General features: G+C 33.9%; 1 protein-coding gene across 1 annotated transcript in view; it reads left to right on the top strand.

The window, feature by feature from the left end:
* LOC124357016 (multidrug resistance-associated protein 1-like) overlaps nt 1-18,288 on the top strand; it is a 112,505-nt gene that overhangs the window by 31,283 nt on the left and 62,934 nt on the right. Inside the window, exon 2 of the mRNA XM_046808387.1 lies at nt 16,933-17,109. Coding sequence (XP_046664343.1) covers nt 16,933-17,109 — 177 coding nt within the window. The remainder of the gene's footprint in view (nt 1-16,932; nt 17,110-18,288) is intronic.

Here is an 18,288-nt window from a genome sequence, read left to right on the forward strand (position 1 = left end):
GTGTTGTCTAACTTAGATGGGGATAAACTCACGAATTTAATTCATTCGCGTTATTATATAAATAAACATTGCTGTAAGACATAAGTTAATAAACAAACACTGTGATTGCTTGCACATAAATAATTGTTTCGATACCCAAGATAAGATCATTGCGTGAGAACCAGCTTTAAAGTCGATTTAAAGAGGTGTTAACAACATTATAAAATGTTCCAGATGACCTCGAAACAAATCTTGTATCAGAGTATTGTGGTGCCATCCATAATTAATTACGTAAAGCCTTAGGCGGAGGAAAAGATGCACCTGAATTATAGTCGAATTGATTACAGAATAGGACTGGGACCGGTGGGAGGGGCGCGGTCGACGGCTGAGAGCAGCCAATCAGCTTCGAGTAAACCGCACAGCGTTGCCGTTTTCACATCCGCACGTCACTCCTCAGTCTCAGTCTCTGCCCAGCAACCGATTCGTGCGTTTCACTTTGTAGTCTCGTGTTCTGTGTAACTATAGTGGTGTTACCGTTGTTAAACAGTCCTTTTCAGGACTTAGTTGTGACTTAGGCCTAGTGTAACAAACTATTTTGTACTTTCATAACCTTCGTACTGGTAGTTAATGATTATATTTACATCATGAATGCAGAAAATCAAACTGTGAAACGTCGTGGGCGTCCGCGCATTCATCATAAGCGTTTACATTATCAGAACGTAGGACCGTGGTGTACCTCTGCGCACTCAAGCCAGAAAACTTGTTTGCACTGCCAAAGAATATTTCCAACAGGAAAAAACAAAACAATGGCCCACTCTTACCCGTTGCCAAAGTTGTGCAACGAACTGCAGCGGCCCTGGGCATAAATAAAAATACCGTTGTAAAAATTTGTTCAGAGAAGAAGAAAAACATCGTTGAGGGAGGAAGTGGGACAAGTACATACCCCAAACAAAAAGAAACTTCCACGTCAGAAACGAGTTACAAACCTCGATAATTTTCCAAAAATGATGCAATCCGTCGCCATGTGTATGCCATACTATAGACGAAAGGAAATATCCAACTTTAAAAAAACTAATTCAATCATTGAAGGATGCTGATTTATTTAACGGTTGCAAATCTTCACTTTCACTTGTTTTAAAACAACTTGGCTTCAAGTACAAGTCAGTTGGGAAACGGAAAGAAGTACTTCTTGAAAGACCAGATGTAGTTGCATGGCGCTGTAGGTTTCTTCGTCCAAATGAAGAACTTAAATTTAGATGAAGTAGTCTGGATTGACGAGACTTGGGTTAACACAAAATCACTCCCAAACAAACGCTTGGACAGACGACTCTGTTCAAGGTACAATGTCCGTACCTCTGGGTAAAGGGGGAAGAATGATATTGCTTCACGCCGGTAATTCTAAAGGGTTTATTCCAAACAGCCTTCTACTTTTTTCTTCGAAAAAAACGAGTGATTACCATAAAGAAATGGACCACGAAAAGTTTTTAGGCTGGTTTGTAAGCAATCTTCTTCCAAATTTGGAAGAATCCTCAACCATAGTATTTGATAATGCTAAGTACCACTCAAAAGTATTGGACAAGGCCCCAACAATGGCTTCAAAAAAAATGTTTGATGGTGGAATGGCTACAGAAATTCAACATCCCATTTGAAGCAGACATGAAGAAAGCAGAACTTTTGGAAGTAATAAATTTACACAAGCCTCGCTTTCCAAAATATGTTATTGATGAGTTAGCCAAGGAACGTGGCCATACTGTAATTCGTTTACCTCCGTATCACTGCCACTTCAATGCTATAGAGTTGATTTGAGCCCAAATCAAAGGACACGTTTCAAAAAACAATAAAACGTTCACATTGACGGAAGTAACAAGATTAACAAGGAAGGGATAGACTTAGTAACAGGAGATGAGTGGAAAAAAATTGTATCACATACAAGGAAAACCATAGAGGGATGCGTGGGAAAAAATGAGGGTGTTCTGGAAACTGCGATTGAAGAGCTCATCATCACGTTAAACAGCGATTGTTTTGAATGATAGTAATATGTATGTAAATAAAAATATTTAACATTTAATGCTTGTTGATTGTTTTCTTATCCTGCTTAATTTGATAGATTTACTATATATATACATTACATATATATATATATATATATATATATATATATATATATATCGTTTAATTTTTCGAAAAAAATAAAATGAATATATTTTTAATTCTATTTCCGCATGCAAATACGACAAAAACTATACAGTTAAAAAATCATATTTTTAAATAATTTTTATGAATAGGTACTGGTTTAAAATTACATCATAATTATTATCTAGCCAATTGTAATGATATTTAAAATTTAAATGTGCAACCAAATATTTATGTAATTATTTAAATCAATATTTACGTGAGTTTGTTTTCATTTATTAACACCAAAACGAAAAGTATGAGCAAACAAGTTCATACAAGGTCATGAGTGAACTTGATAATAATTTTGTGTAAATGACCAAAAAGTCACTCAAAATTATTAACCGTAATGAATAAATTGAATAGAATAATAATATAATCAATTGAAGACTCAATAAACGGTCAGTGAAACGCGCGTGGCTAGCAGATCTGCTGTACCCTGTAACACCAAGCGACGTCAACGTGGCAAACGCCGCTCCCCCTCCTATGCCGAGCGCCAGTCCTATTTTGTAATTAATTCAACTATAGCACCCCTGGACATACAACCCCTTCATTCCTGACGTCATTTTGATGTTACGAAAGGGGGTGCTAAATATAATATGGGATATTCATTTAGACCCTTGACTGTGTTGTTTATGTGATGAATACGCACCTCCTACTGAATAAAACAATAAAAAAATAACCATATTGTGATTTGTTAGTGGATATATTCATTGTATTGCGATGATTTGTCATTAATATTTTAAAAACAAGTGCTTAATTACCTTTTGTAACAAATACTATGCATCGAATGTGCTTACGTTCAACATTATGTTGTCGCTCAGTCGCGGAAATAATATTGACGTTCTCGATATTGCTGTCGGACAGAATCATTGTAACAAACGTCAGCTATATTTGTATAACCACAGATTAGAAATATCTTTGGTCTGTGGTATAACAGAGGTTCTGCCCCGTTATCACTCAGAGAAAATTGAATTTATACAAAATATGAAAGATAAACTAGATACTCAGATCTATTTAGAAATATATTGATGTTTACAATATTTACTATATACAGGTACAAATATTTTAACATTATATAGCATCATGACTAATTTGATAAAAAACATTACATTTATATTTTATTTAAAAATAGTAAGAACAAGGATTTTTACATATATGTATTTATTTGTAAATTTTGTTTTTTTATCAAATGTAATAATGAATAAATTGAAATGTTCACTATGTCACTACAAAATAAATAGGCTGAATAGGGCATAGTTAGTTTTCGTAGAGATTTTATAAAAAACTATTTTGTTGGTGTTCTAGGGTTGTGTTCGTATAGGATTGGATACGGGATGAGATTGGTGTTGGAAGTAGGTAAACTCTTTAAATTCTGGGTCTAAAATAAATTATACCCAATTGATCTGTTCCCTGATGGAAGAACAACTATGGAAATACTGTATTCTTTAAAAGTAGTTAAGGAGCTAACACTTCGCTTTCAGGATAGAGCTGTGTAACCGATGTTCCTTAGATTATATTATTACTGGTACCTTATTTTCTACAGTGTTATCAAACACCTACCGACAGAGAAATGCTCGAAGTACAGCTAGTAAATTATCGCACGACATGCAAGGCCTCTGCAATCGCACAACCTACGGGTGTTGTAAAATTGAAAAATTAATTTATACCAACAGTGAAGTATCGTTCCCAACACAAAACCTATAGCGTTGAAATGTGTTATTGTCATTCTACTCATTATGTTTGTATATATTATAATTTTTTATAATAATTACAATAAATGTTATATTCAAGTAAAGCCTCGGCTCAGGGGGGTAGCTAGCACTGAAGAACCCAGGATTCAGAGGGTTAATAAAATGTACAAATGAATCTGGTTTAGACTGCTCACTTTACGTTTTGTAGGAGTCAACCTAAAGATGGTCGCTTGAATTAAAGTGATCCTGAAGAACATTGAACTGTCTAGTACTAGTACTCATGGTTGTTTACGCTTGTAGTGGAAGAGATTTATTTGCACTGTAGTTATTTTAAAAACATTATAAACATGGTTGGGAAGGGTAAGGCAATACAGTATACTTTCCTCAGATATGTTACAATTGTTGTGTCTGACTTTACACGACTTATATTGAATGTTTTGGCGGTGTCATCATCTCTTTTGTTGTTTAGACGTATCCAAATTTCAAATCGATTTTGAGGTACGGGTTGATGTTCTGGGGTCCATCCAGCAAATTTCAATAGAGTATTTGTCCTCCAGAAATGGCGAATAATCTCAGGACGTAGGAGATTCGAGACTTGTAAACCTCTTTCGGTGAACTAAACATACTTAACTCAGCGGGTCTGGTGGGGTACGAGCTGTGCTCTTTTGTAAAGAGTAATCCAAAGCTTTTTGTAAGCAATGGATACTACACTACCATCAGTATCTGACCAGATCAAGAGAGCTAATATCTGTGGCTGCACATAGTACCAGCGCATTTGAGAGGGGTCCATACCACTTGGGTGCAAAAGTTTTCAATGCATTACCATTGGATATAAACAATGAGCAAAATTTACGTCTATTTAAACAAAAACTAAATACACACTTTCTTAATAAATGTTGTTACTGTGTAAAAGATTTGTTAGGTTTGATATAGTTCTTAGTATTTGACGTGTAATGTAAACATGTATTTTGCATTTACGAATAAAGATCTTGAATTTTGAATTACGATGTTTGAATTTAAAACGAACGCCGGTTTGTTATTTAACAATACAAATCTGTACTCTAGTCGTAGATTAGTGTTATTTGATTATTTTGTTATTAATTAATACAAGTAGGAGTAAGCCTCGCCGCGTGCCGCCAGACTTCGCTGATATTGCACGCGCAACATTTCGAGTTAACTGTCAATTAGCCCACATGAGTTATTATGTACATGTTAAAATGTCATATGACTGTACTCACTTTGTACAGTATGCAAATTTATCTGCGATTTTATATTTGCCACAGTGGTCACCCATGAGACCAGTGAAAAGTTTTGAGCAAAACTAACGCTCAGCCAAATCCAATGAGGCTACATCCACCATCATCCAACTCAACGTTGCTTATATCAAAATGAAACTTCATGAGATCGCACAGACAGACAGAAATATTTTCTAGTAATAAGCTTCGCTAACGCTCAGCCAACAATCTATTTTGAAACATTCCTTACCGAAGACTGCCCGTCATCGATATAAATAGTTATATTTGACTATTACTCATCGATCAAACGGCACTTGCTCGACCGGTCTGAATAGAGAAAACGTTATTCTATAATCTATGGATAATAAATATCCGGTGGTTTCGGCTCACTTGGATAATGGAATGTGCGAGCGTCACAACAATATCCATCTGCATTTATGCAATCAGGGTGAAATGTATTGTTGATTACACACATTTAAAACATCGGAATCGTTTGCGGAACATCTGTTTTAATCAGCTATCAGCACAATAAAACATTAAGGTAGCTTATTAAAGCACGGGTCACACTAGGCTGATTGCAGCCGCGAATTAAAGGAAGCCGCTACTACCAGCTTGATGTGACCACAGAACCCGCAGCTGGTACTACCAGCCGGCGAGTATTTGTCAGCGGCTGGCGAAGTTGGACATGTTCAACTTTTGGTCGCAGGTAGCGACAACTAACAGGTCACGTGATTCATTCGCACAAGCTCGCGCCAGCTTACAGCGCAATCTGACCACCCCAGTAGCGTGTCAGCGGCGAGTAAACTACACGTGGTTTTGTGTTTACATCCTTTGTTTTGTTCATTGGGTTTAGCTACCTACTGCTGTTTCGTAGGTAACTGTTAATTATAGTGTAAAAATGGCTGAGTTGAAGTGGTCGGGGAAACAAGTCATTGAATTTTTGAATTTATTTCAAAATTATCCGTGCTTGTGGGACGTTTCATCACAGGATTACATTAATAGGAATGTCAAAGAGACAGCCTACAATACACTGTTGGAAAACGTAATAAATACTGGGATGCCTGCGACAGTTGAACTCTTGAAAAAGAAGATTAAGAGTTTACGCGACACCTACAGAAAAGAACTGAGTAAGATAAAAAAAATCTATAAAAAGTGGTGCTGGTGCAAACGAGGTATACAAGCCAAAGCTTGTGTGGTTTCCAACAGCGGAAGTATTCCAACAGCGCTGTTCGAGTAGTGTGTAGCCTATTGGGTGTATGTGAGTGCGAGTGATTGGGGACGTACGGGTCATTAGGTGGGGGGTGGGGGATGGGAGGGTTGTAACTGCCATAGTCTCTGCTCCCATGTAACCAAACAAATCTTTAATATATTCTTTTAAATTATTAAAACATAATCAATTAATAATTTTAGTTTCTGAATATTTATATATTTATTTTTACAGAAATTTTAATTATTTTTATAGAAATTCATTTTAGTTTGTTGTAATTAAGCTACAATAAAATATTAGGCAACAATGCGGTACATTACAAGACTCATTCTCAAAACACAAGTTTTTACTTAGTTGGAGAATTAATTTCTCAGTTTTATTTTATAGAGTTTTACAGCAACGTAATTAGTTATTGTAGGTAGTATATTTTATTTCACCTAAGAAAATGTATGTAAACCAGATGTAAATGTTTTTTTGGTGTAGAAATAAAATACTTTTTGACTTTGACACGGAAGCGCCTGTCTGAACTTGGTATTTTGTTTTTTAATCAACGGTTCAACTAATTCCAGCAATTCTTGGAATTTAGGAGCTGACATTCGTAAAACATTTCTGTATGTTTCTGGGTCCTCTTCTTGTAACTCTTGGAGAACTCATGCAGATGCTCCTAATTCTTCTCTTCTCATAATCCAAGGTCTACTCCACTAACGTCTCTTCTTGCGGTTGAGCATTTTCTGACAAAGCTCCTTCACACACATCCTTAATAATTGCTTAATTACTCGTTTACGTGGACCCACAGACGACGTGCTAGAACTAGAACCAGGCGAGTTAAAAGCGAAATGTGACCGGGTTGCCAGCCGCTGCTTGCTGGCGCTACTGCCAGCCGCTGATAGCCAGCGGCTTACAATCAGCCTAGTGTGACCCGTGCTTAATAGAAGTTACACTTTTCGCACGTTTTTTGTCAGACGGTGTCGTTGGAATTCTTGACTTTGAGAGCTTGACTACATGCGTGGAAATCAATATGGGCAAGGAGGTCTCTTGCCTCCTTATGGAAAAGGAGAAAGGTCAATAGTGTTGTACGGAAGGTTTTAGATTTGTTTGCTCCAATGAAAAGAAATCTTTTGCTTTTCGTATTCTATACACACTCATCAGATATCACAAAAATACCAGATGACAGATACATTAACCGTGAATTGAACGTGAATGTTGAGTATAACTACAGTTCACCACGTTCGTCTGGAAGGATCGAAAATATTGTAATCTAGGTGAAGAGACCTTCTTGTGCAACTAAAGAGACAACGAGATTACCTGTTCATCAAGATTACACTATAATTTGTAGTCTAGGTTTCTCTGTTGTCGAAACGATGTACTGAGTTTATTTTCAGCTTCTACGTCGCCAAACTTTTTTATCCCCTTCAAACAGTACTCCAGATTCCAGGAGGTGTCAAGGGTGTGTGACAGCGACAGACTCAAGTCGGTGCACTAAGAGGAAGGTGAACTGGAGCTAAACTCAACATTAGCATTGAATCAACCCTTCCCACCATGTCTACGTTATCCATACTTGGATATCTTACCACAGAGTTCATTGAAAAATACACATTTATCGATGTGTAAACAAAGTATTTGATTATTCCAGGAATCACATTATTAGTGTCACGTGATTACAACTGTTACCTTGAAAAGCAATCAATATTCAGCAACAACACTCAGCTCGATCAACACACTAGAAGCGTCATACGTTGGCTGGATTGAGAAGTCGGCAACGAAATCCTTGGCTGAATAGGAGATGTATTTACCTTGCAAGTCATTTAAGTGGGTGGAGGTGAATGGTAGTCCAGGAGAATAACAAAGTCACGTCACTCTTCCTTAGTCATACTTTGTTATGTTAGAATTAACAAAGTTTATAAAATTAGAACCAATATTGTATTGAAGTATATTGTACCTTTCGATGTCCATAAAATGTTTTAAGACGTAGGCCTACAATTTTATCATTACCATATATTAAACAGTTTTTTTATCTTGTTGATAAAATACTCACATAGCATAGCTCTATGCAATTAATTATTAAGGCAGAATTGTCTATATTTACAATAATCAAGATTACTATAGTAACCCGCACGAAATTAGTCCGATGATATTTGAAGCGGTGTGCCATATCGCTGGTGACCAGCTAGCTGTTCGCGCTGTTGTGCAATGATGTGGAAATGACTACTATTTTTTATTTAAACGTTGTCTGCAAAACGTATGAATGAAATCAAATATGTATAAATTTGTTTACGGTAACAGCTAACAGTTTTTTTTATTACGCCGGGTGTTGAGACGAATCAGTAGGGTAATTTTCTTTACACCAAAAGTGTTCCGCGCGGGACACTTCAACAAATTCAAACGCACCAGAAACCATCAGACTAATGACGTGCGGGTCAAAAATTAGATGCATCGCTTCCGAAAAAAATGTTTTGGATAATTTTTTATGAGTAATTACATCATTGAAAAGATGAAGTTTTAAAGAATAGTAAAACACTTGGACAAACAACAAATCAATGAATGAATTGTAAAAATTACGACTGCATATTAATACTAATAGTTTATAGATTACTAGCTGTTACCCGCGGCTTCGCACGCAATCTTTAGAACCGAAGTCATTTTACTACTTAGTAAAAGAACTTATGATGTAATATGATGGAGTTCTATGAAAAGTTTAAAACGTAAGTAGGCATACATTAAGTAGATATTATTTAAGTTCATGGTAAATAGTATCAGAATTTAATTTATTTAATATATCATGTTTTGCACGTGGAAGAGCATTTCTGGTTCAAATTAATTATATTTCCAACGCCACAGCTGAGCCTGCATTGTTACCCCAATCAAGAAAATACAATACTCAGGTCTCGAAAACTTACTTCGGTCAAAAAGCGTCTATTTCTAGCCTTTATCACATATTTCATGTTTGATATTTCCAGTACCATATTAGAGTTTGCCTTGTCCTGTCGAATAAAAAAAGTATACTTACGTATAGGGCCAAGAACCCTACTTCGATAAAAAAGTACCTACTGCAGACCGTTTAATTCACTTACTATGTCACAATTTAGCTTGCCATATTACCTCGATCAAAATACTAAATAGTTAGATTATGCAGTTCTTGGAAATCTACTTTGGTTAAAATTATCTACTATGGGTTTCTGTAACATACTTTACGTCTCAAATATTTCCAGGGACATAGTTGGGTTTACCTTTTTGTCCTGATGAAAAAAATATACACATAAGTAGGACTGAAAAGCCTATTACGACCTAGAGAGAAGTCCTACCCATTTCTTGTGTACTTTCGGTATAAGGGAGAAATCCTTATTAAGGTTACGCAACATTCCAAAATAAAAGTTTTTTGTTACGGGCATGTTATGGGGTATTAATTTCCCTGATTTCCCATAAGCCAACGTTAAAATACCATATCACAATGTCAAGGAAACCCACCAGTTTAAAGTAACGTATGTGAAAACATGCATGACTTTGTTCATTAAGGTTGGTTTTATAACAGTGTTTAAATCATATATAAAATGCATTAGATGATTTAAATTCATCACTGGCACGATCTGGAGCAACATTTTGATATTAACTTTTTATTTACCGTACTACCAGCATGGTTTATGTTAGATAAGTATTGCAGTAAAGGTGAATTTTTACGTAAAATTTGAATTGTATTATCTGGATAGTAAAGTCAATGCTTAACAGTGATTGCAGAAACAGATGAAACAACATTTTCTGTTTCTCTTAAACTTACTCTATGCTTTCAAACTATAAATGTAAAGAAATTTAAAACGTTAATTAAATGATATAAACATAATATATTTCTTTTGTCACATTGTTTACAAAAACAGCTGATTAAATTTGAACAGGCTCTTTCACTTAATAACATATGTTTGCTGCAATGCATTTCTTACGGGTATTTCTGTAACTTTTAGAGACCAGTGGGGCGGAATCCTGAATCGGGAACGGGATAAAAAGGATCCTATGTGTTTCTCCTAGTTCTTAGCTACCTCCCTACCAATTTTCAGCCAAATCGGATTAGCCGTTCTTGACTTATAAATAGTGTAACTAACACGACTTTCTTTTATATATATAGATATTCAAAATAAAATTTCTCGTGAGAAATCTCACAGACTTTTAACAATTCATTAGCATTGAGACATTAAATTCCAAGTTTTTGGTGTGAATCTTTTATGGATTTGAAACGAGTTTCTATTTATAACACGTTTTGAAACTTAAGCCTCATGCTAAATGCGGTGTCTCAGGGAAACGAAGAAGAAACAAGTTCATTAATTAACATTCATCTACAATTAGAATATTCTCGAAGACACATAATATCAGTGTAGTAGATTAACTTCATGACGTACATTATTGCGTATTTTAGAGTGTGTGTAATTGTAATTTATTATTTATATAACTTTAATTATTATGTACTATTCATATAATTAACTATTATTATTAATCTAATCAATAATAACAGTATTAACTGCATGCCAATGTTTAATTATTCAGTTTGGGTTAAAGAAATAAAAAGAGTACAATCAATATTAATAAAATAACTTACTTAAATTAATTTTACAATATGCTTTGTCTTGCAAGGGGTGACAGCAGAAGAAAATGTTCCTCAGCGAGTTTTGATATTATATACTCGTATTTAAAACAACTCAACAAGTGATGAGTCAACGAAGACGTTTGGGATTTATTCAATGAAACCATATGATTGTTGTTTATGACGCTCCGCCCAAGTCAATTGAATTGTGTCCCCAATTTATCCCACTTAACGCGTCACATCGCGTCGGCCAGTCAGCTTTCCACTCGGACTAGCATACTGATTGATGTTTGATCCGTGAATCACTGCCATTGTACGTCTTATCTCTGAATACAAATCCTACGTAATTTTTACACTGACGTAATTCAATAGATATTCCGCAAAGAAATTGAGTCAGATACTTAAATTTTTCTTATTGCCTGCATATGGAGAATATGAGTTTTGAAGTTTTTAAGATGAGTTAAATGTAAAAAAATGTAACTTTAGTAATCTGCAGTTGCTAATGAATAGATCTTATTTTCGTTAAAGCTGGTTATTCTGGTGGCCACTTTGATTTTAGTTCCATAAGAAAAATGTTAAACCTCAAACATTTCCTGTCGTATTTTGTTGGTCATAGTATGAAACAAGTATCTATTTAGAAATAAGTGGTTAATAGTGAACACCCAAACACTTATTTGTATTGGTATTGGTTACTCTGAAATTAATCTAACTTTCTATACTTTGAAAATTAAAATAACACTTAAAAAACTCAAAGGAGATTGAATGTGAATTATTCATATTTTTTTAATTAATCCATTGTAATTATACAACTAAACATGCTTAGGCCTATGCCTCAAGAGCATTTTTCACAATCCAAATCCCAGGCAACAATCTGCTTGAGTCCGGTCCAAGGAATACACATGATATTGAGTACATAAAATTAACTAGCACATACTTGAGACTTCGTCCACAATTTCCGTGCAACATTCCGTGTATTTGGTTGAATAACTCCCATGTTTTTAGTAAAACAAACTATTTTAGACCAATTTAGAGGAAGTCCAAATTTGAAGTTCATAGCTTTCTTAGTTAAAGCATTTGTGATGTAAAACTATAGGATCTTATCATATTTAAAAAATAAAATGGAGTTTGGTATTTTGCCCAAAAAAGCAATATATATATATATAGACCTACATACAGTTTTGTAATGATATTGGATTCACAACAATAGTTTTCTAAATTGTATGGATATAGATATTTGTATTGAAGGTTAGAAACTAAAATCAATATCAATAATACTTACAAATTTCAATACTTACATTAGGACAGTTGTCATCCATATGTAAAGATGATACATGACACAGTAAAGTACATGTTTTTGCTTCCCAGCTCATGTTCGCTATTTCATACTGTTTCCTTGGTCTAGTCTAGGAATCATATCAGTATTTATATACTTATGCAGGGAAATGGATGCGATGTCCTCTCAAGGATTATCTGTCGTCATAAAAGTTGCATTTAGTGTTTTGTGTACCTATTGCTTTGTGATTCCACTTATGTTTTCACTCTTTAAATGTAAGCAAATTGCAAATATTTGTTAAATGAATGAAACATTTTGGTTGTGCTGTCACAATACAATGTTTACATAGAACAATGTAACAGGTTCTTTTAATTAATATTTTGCAACTTTAGAGACCAAGAAGGGATCTGTAACTGCTTTGGAGACCAGTGGGGAGTAGTCTGGAAGGATTATCGAAATAAGAATAAGCCTATATTCACCACAGGAACTCCAAGAATGTCCATCTAAAATTTCAGTACAATCGATTGAATAGTTTATGCCTGAAAGCAAAACAAACAAACAAAGACATTTTCACATTTATAATATTATTAGGATAATGTTTACTGTAATAAATTTAATATAATATGTGTCTTACTGACAAGCTATCACAACATAGTGTGGATTAAAATATTAACAGATTAGTCGATAACTTAAACGTTATAATATAATGACAAATATATACCAGTAATATAATAAAATATATTATTATTAAGTTTTGCTAATTTCAATGTTTACATTTTTACGTATACAAGTATTATTATGAGAAAATGGTATTAATTTAACTGAAATATTCTAAAATAAAATGTTAATGCTATAAAGGCTCCTCAATAGAGTACATAAATCTAATATCAACAGTTTAATAATGTTGATCATCCTTAATATGTCACTAAATTCTAAGAATTTGAAGTTTTGAAAGACTGTGATAAAATTTAATGATAGCCTATATAATTGAAAATAAAACAAAGCTTAAGTAAATAATTATAATATTTAAAATTCATTCTTCTGGACCTAAAAAAACCCAGATATCGATCTTCATTCCAATCCGCCAAAAAATAACTGGGGTACGAAGGATAACTCCTTTATTCCCTTGTTTGATGCCGCTATCTGGGAAATGAGTGGGTAATTTGTAAAATTGATATCAGGCATGCATTTCTTTACCTGAAAATCCCACACACTAAGTTTCATGTAAATCCGTTTGTAAATAGCTTAAATCCCAATTTCCCACCATTTAGCGGCTGCCGTCTTGGAACGGTGATAGGTAGTGACTTCTGGTTTGTGCTATAATGTTTCTTTTTATTCCCTTTTCAACAATGTGTTCCATATGGGAATGCCATTTTCAATTGTTTTGATTGGAGTGCGCCTTCCCCCACAGGGGCTACTGATATGTCAAAAAGTAGGACTCATTTACCTACAAAGATCCCAAGATTTGTATTTCAATTGGTGGTGGCCACTGACTTTTGGATGACTCAGTATACACTTATTTATTGGCAAGCACTATTACAGTCAAGAGACATATCATTGCAGTCCTGGGCTTTGACAAATAAACTCTTGTTTAATGAGGTTAGGCCTGAGATATAACGATTCAAATCCAATGAATATGGAAGATTACTGGAAGTTTCTTGTGACAACTCAGTATTAAAATCAATTAAGTTTTCTTTATATTATTAATAAATAATAAAGCTAAATGGCCAGGCTTGAAATAATATGTCTCTTACTATAAGAAAAATGTACTTCTGAAAAAATAGATAAAGTTGTATTATCTAATGAGCTAAACAATTTAGATGTCTATGTAAAGAAAATATACCATGTTGTGTCCATGTTATTTTTCATTCAGTATTATTTTATTGGATAGTAGTCGTGAAACTTCCAGCTAAAGCAAGCTTCAAGGGTGTAGGGCTCATAATGCATGTAACTAAAAATTGTCAGGCAGCGTGGAAATTCTTTAATTTATTTTGATTGAAAATGCGTTTTAAACTCCCAACCATAAGTTTGTTTCATACTGGATGTTCTATTCTGAGAAATTACGTTATAAATGTGTGTTATGTAATGGGAAATGGATTCTGTACACAGGTAAAGTATACTAGACTAATGGACATGTTAAGTGCTAGTGTGTGTTAGCCAACTATCTACAGTGTAACATCAGACAAAAAGCAATAAACAGCACTATAGCAGTGTAAACCTCCACTGTGATGCCTTGATGGGTGAATAGCTATTATTTACAATATATTTAATTTTTTTCATTTTACATTACAACACAATGAGGATTGGTTGCATTCACTGACCAGAAAAAGGCAAAAGAATGTGTAACACATCTCTTATTTCATTTTAGAAGTTTCTAAAAAAAAGAAAGATTTAGTATATTTCATAGATGACTTGAATTATCTTGGTTACTTGGATATATACTAGTGCTGCAATCCAACCATTATCATATACAGCCGAAGCCACCTTGTCACATGTAGCATAATAAATTATACTCAATACAACACCACGAGTTCCGTTATAGCGTGTATTACATGTGTTGAACTCTCGATACTTGTCAATCGGTATGACATTGGACGATTACATGCCAATTTCTCCGTTTAGTATGTATTCCTATTGAGGGACAAAAATTATCTAATTTGAATATAAGGGAATTTAAATAGTCCCAATCTATGATTTTGAGAGAAGGAAGAATCACGGATTCTGTTGAGAAAGCAAAACAAGAATACTCTCTTGAGTTGAAAAATGAAGAATGGAAAGTTGTCGCGCATCACTCTCTCAGATACTTAGTACAGGGTGGCACATACGAGTATGTGAGTTTCCCCATAAATTGGAATGTTTTGTTTCGAGAGGCTGGTAACAATGTTAGTTGACAGTAACACGGAGTAAGTTCATTGATGTCTGTTTCAGTGGCTAGTGTAAAGTGACACTGTTAGCATCTGTTATTTGTTTGTGTGTGTTTTTTAAATGTTTACAACCCAACAACGAGTTTATATTCTTCAGTTGTGGTGGAAGCATAATAAAAATACAGCTATAATAATTGAAGAATTCAATGGTAAATATCCAGGTGTCGCGATATCCACTCAACAGTATATGAGGAAGTTAAATAAGAAATTTGAAAACACAGGAAGCGTTTTAAATCCTCCGAAATGTGGATATCCACGATGAATTTTCAACGTAGAAAACCTGCAGACAGTTCTCAAGCTTTTGTAGCCAGTCCTGGTAAATCGACTTGTAAGGCATCTGATGAACTAGAAATATAAAGAAGAAGCGTTCAAAGAATGTTAAAGCAATTAAAATTTAAGTCATACTGTCCATCTTTATCCCAAGCGCTTCACGAGGATAATTCAGATAGGTGGTTGGTATTCTGTGAGACAATAATTACCCGCTCAGAAGCTGATCCAAATTTCTTGCGATAAATTTTGTGGTGTGATGAGGTATGTTTCCAACTAAATAGACGCCTTAATCGCCATTACTGTGTGTACTGGTCGGATGTAATCCAATTCTCATAATGTAATCCAAGCAGAACTCAATGTGCCTGGTGTTATGGTATGGGGAGATATTTAGAGTACTGCATTGATTGGTCCTTATTTTCTTCAAGGAAATGTTAACTCAGAAAGTTACTTAAGGTTGCTGCAAGAAGTAGCATTTCCGAGCTCAGAAACAATCCTGTTTTCAATACTCATTCGCTCATCTGGCAACAAGATGGTGTCCCAGCACATTTCGGTATCCAAGTTCGTGATTTTTTAAATAATACATTTAATAAATGGATTGATCGCCATGGTACAACTGATTGGCCTGCGCACTCCCCAGGCCTGACCTCATGTGATTTTTCACTGAGGGGTATTATAAAGGACTATGCTTCAAAACCACAAAATCTTGAACTCAGAAACCTAATTAGAAATGCATTTGAACTTATTAATAATAATAAACCTTTCTTTATTGCTAAACATTTGTGATTCTGTTCTCAGTCGTATCAAGTGTATAAAAAATCAAGGTGGACATTTCGAACAGCTGCAATAACCTTGTATGGTAATATGTAAGTAATTTCGTATAATAAATTTGTTTTATTGCCTAAAAGTGTTTTATTAAATTAACCTATAATGCCTTTAAATTTCTCTTCTGGGGAAACTGACATATGCACCATCCTGTATGTAAATGTTCACCACCAAGAGTAAAGTCATTCCAATCCCAAATACCTCATTTTCAAGACATTCGGATGGTATCAACCCTTTATTTACAATGTTTGCAGCCTACAATTACAACAAGTCGCACACTAATACATGAACTAAGCCATATACCAAGGTTGGATCCAGCACTGGTTTTCAGAGGAGGCCACATAAGTTTTACTTTATCATTATAATTACTGTGGCAAGTAGTTTTGCATTTTAGTACTAGAAAAATGTTATTATGTAAGAAATAAATTTACTTATACTGAAACTTTAGTTCATAAAGACAAGGTAATTTTATGTGTATGGTTATTATACAATATCAGAGTAATTATTTTTTCAAAATAAAAAATGTTTTTTATTACATTCCCGAAGGGGGCCATGGCCCCTATGGCCAAATAGGTCAGCCACTGGACACCTGTTGGGTTGCTGCAGCCATTGTTGGCTCAGTCTATCACTGGAATATGTCCGTCTGTACGTGGAAAGGGTTAAATTTACAGTACTGTGTAATTTCTTCCTCATAATGGTACTTAATAAAATAGGATTTTGAGATTATTACTGGAGAGATAATTATTAGAGAATGTGTCTAAATTTTAATTTTTAAATTGTGGTTGGCAGGACCCAGCTCTCTCCTGGGATACAGACAATCCTCAGCTCCCCTTGTGTTTCGAGAAGACAGCTCTGGTGTGGGGTCCATGTCTGCTGCTCTGGCTGCTCACACCTCTCGAGCTGTTCGTCATATTTCGCAGCAAGTGTAGAGATGTCCCTTGGAGGTTTACAAACATAACGAAAGTGGTGAGTTTTTCCCATTTAGTTATATCATCACAGAAATGGTGAGTTAGTGTCGCTATAAAAAACTAATCTTAATAAAGACAGATATTATTTACAATTTGTATGTACTAAATAAAATATAAACTATATTACAAAAAATATTATTTTCTGTGATCGTAAATTTCCTGGTTTTTTGTACTTTGTAAATTTTTTTATCTTTCATATGGCAGTGTATGAACATTATTTTAGTTTTCTTTTAATTAAGTGTGATAGTATATTTAAAGAGAGAAGTTATACTTCATAGATTGATATACTTAGTAGAGATATTTTTCTCCTAATTAAAAAGTTGAGCAATCAAAAATATATTTTGTACAATCTAAATACTTTATCTTACTTGTTTACTTCTTAGAAAATTGTTAAGTATAACTATTTAAACTTTTATACATTTATTTGTCAAATATTTTCCAACACTATCTTAATTTATTGTTGTTTTATATTTTATTGGAATGATGATAATAGTGGAATGTCATTAACAACAAGGTTTCCAAGGTACTGTGATTAGGGAAATGTAATATAATATATTATGTGCTATCATTTCCCAGACACAATCTAATCTCTACTGTAAACACCAGCTGTTTTCTTTAATGTACACATTTGATATAACCATATGGTTCTTTCATACATGCATATTATTGCATAAATATATTGTTAGTTCTTTAGGATTTTTAACCCTTTGGAATAAACACTTTTTCAAAAAATTAATCAAAAATACTGTTTTGTCACTTAAACATAGTAATTTATACTAAAATGAAATCTATAAATATGCAGGATTTGTCAAGTTACATTATATTATTTTATTTTTGAAATATTACAAAAAGAAATGTAAAAGAAGTATAAGAATACCAACGATTTACTTTGATCTTCATCTGATAATACTTGAATTTATTAGACAAATTGGAAGTATACAAAATATAACAAATTGCATTGCTTAAAATGAGGAAGTACAATAAATGTATTTAATTTTCTTTAGAATATCTTTTTGTGATATTTTTCCAAAAGTACAAATTCTTTAAAAGTTTAATATACACATTCTAATATTTTTTTATAAAACTATAAAAAATCACAAATACAGTCATCATGTGAACCAACAAGGAAAACTACTTAAAGCTTTGAAATTAATTATATTTTTCTAGGAATTAGGAA

The sequence above is a fragment of the Homalodisca vitripennis genome, chromosome 3 (genome assembly GCF_021130785.1).
Source record: "Homalodisca vitripennis isolate AUS2020 chromosome 3, UT_GWSS_2.1, whole genome shotgun sequence".
In the NCBI taxonomy this organism is placed as follows: domain Eukaryota; kingdom Metazoa; phylum Arthropoda; class Insecta; order Hemiptera; family Cicadellidae; genus Homalodisca; species Homalodisca vitripennis.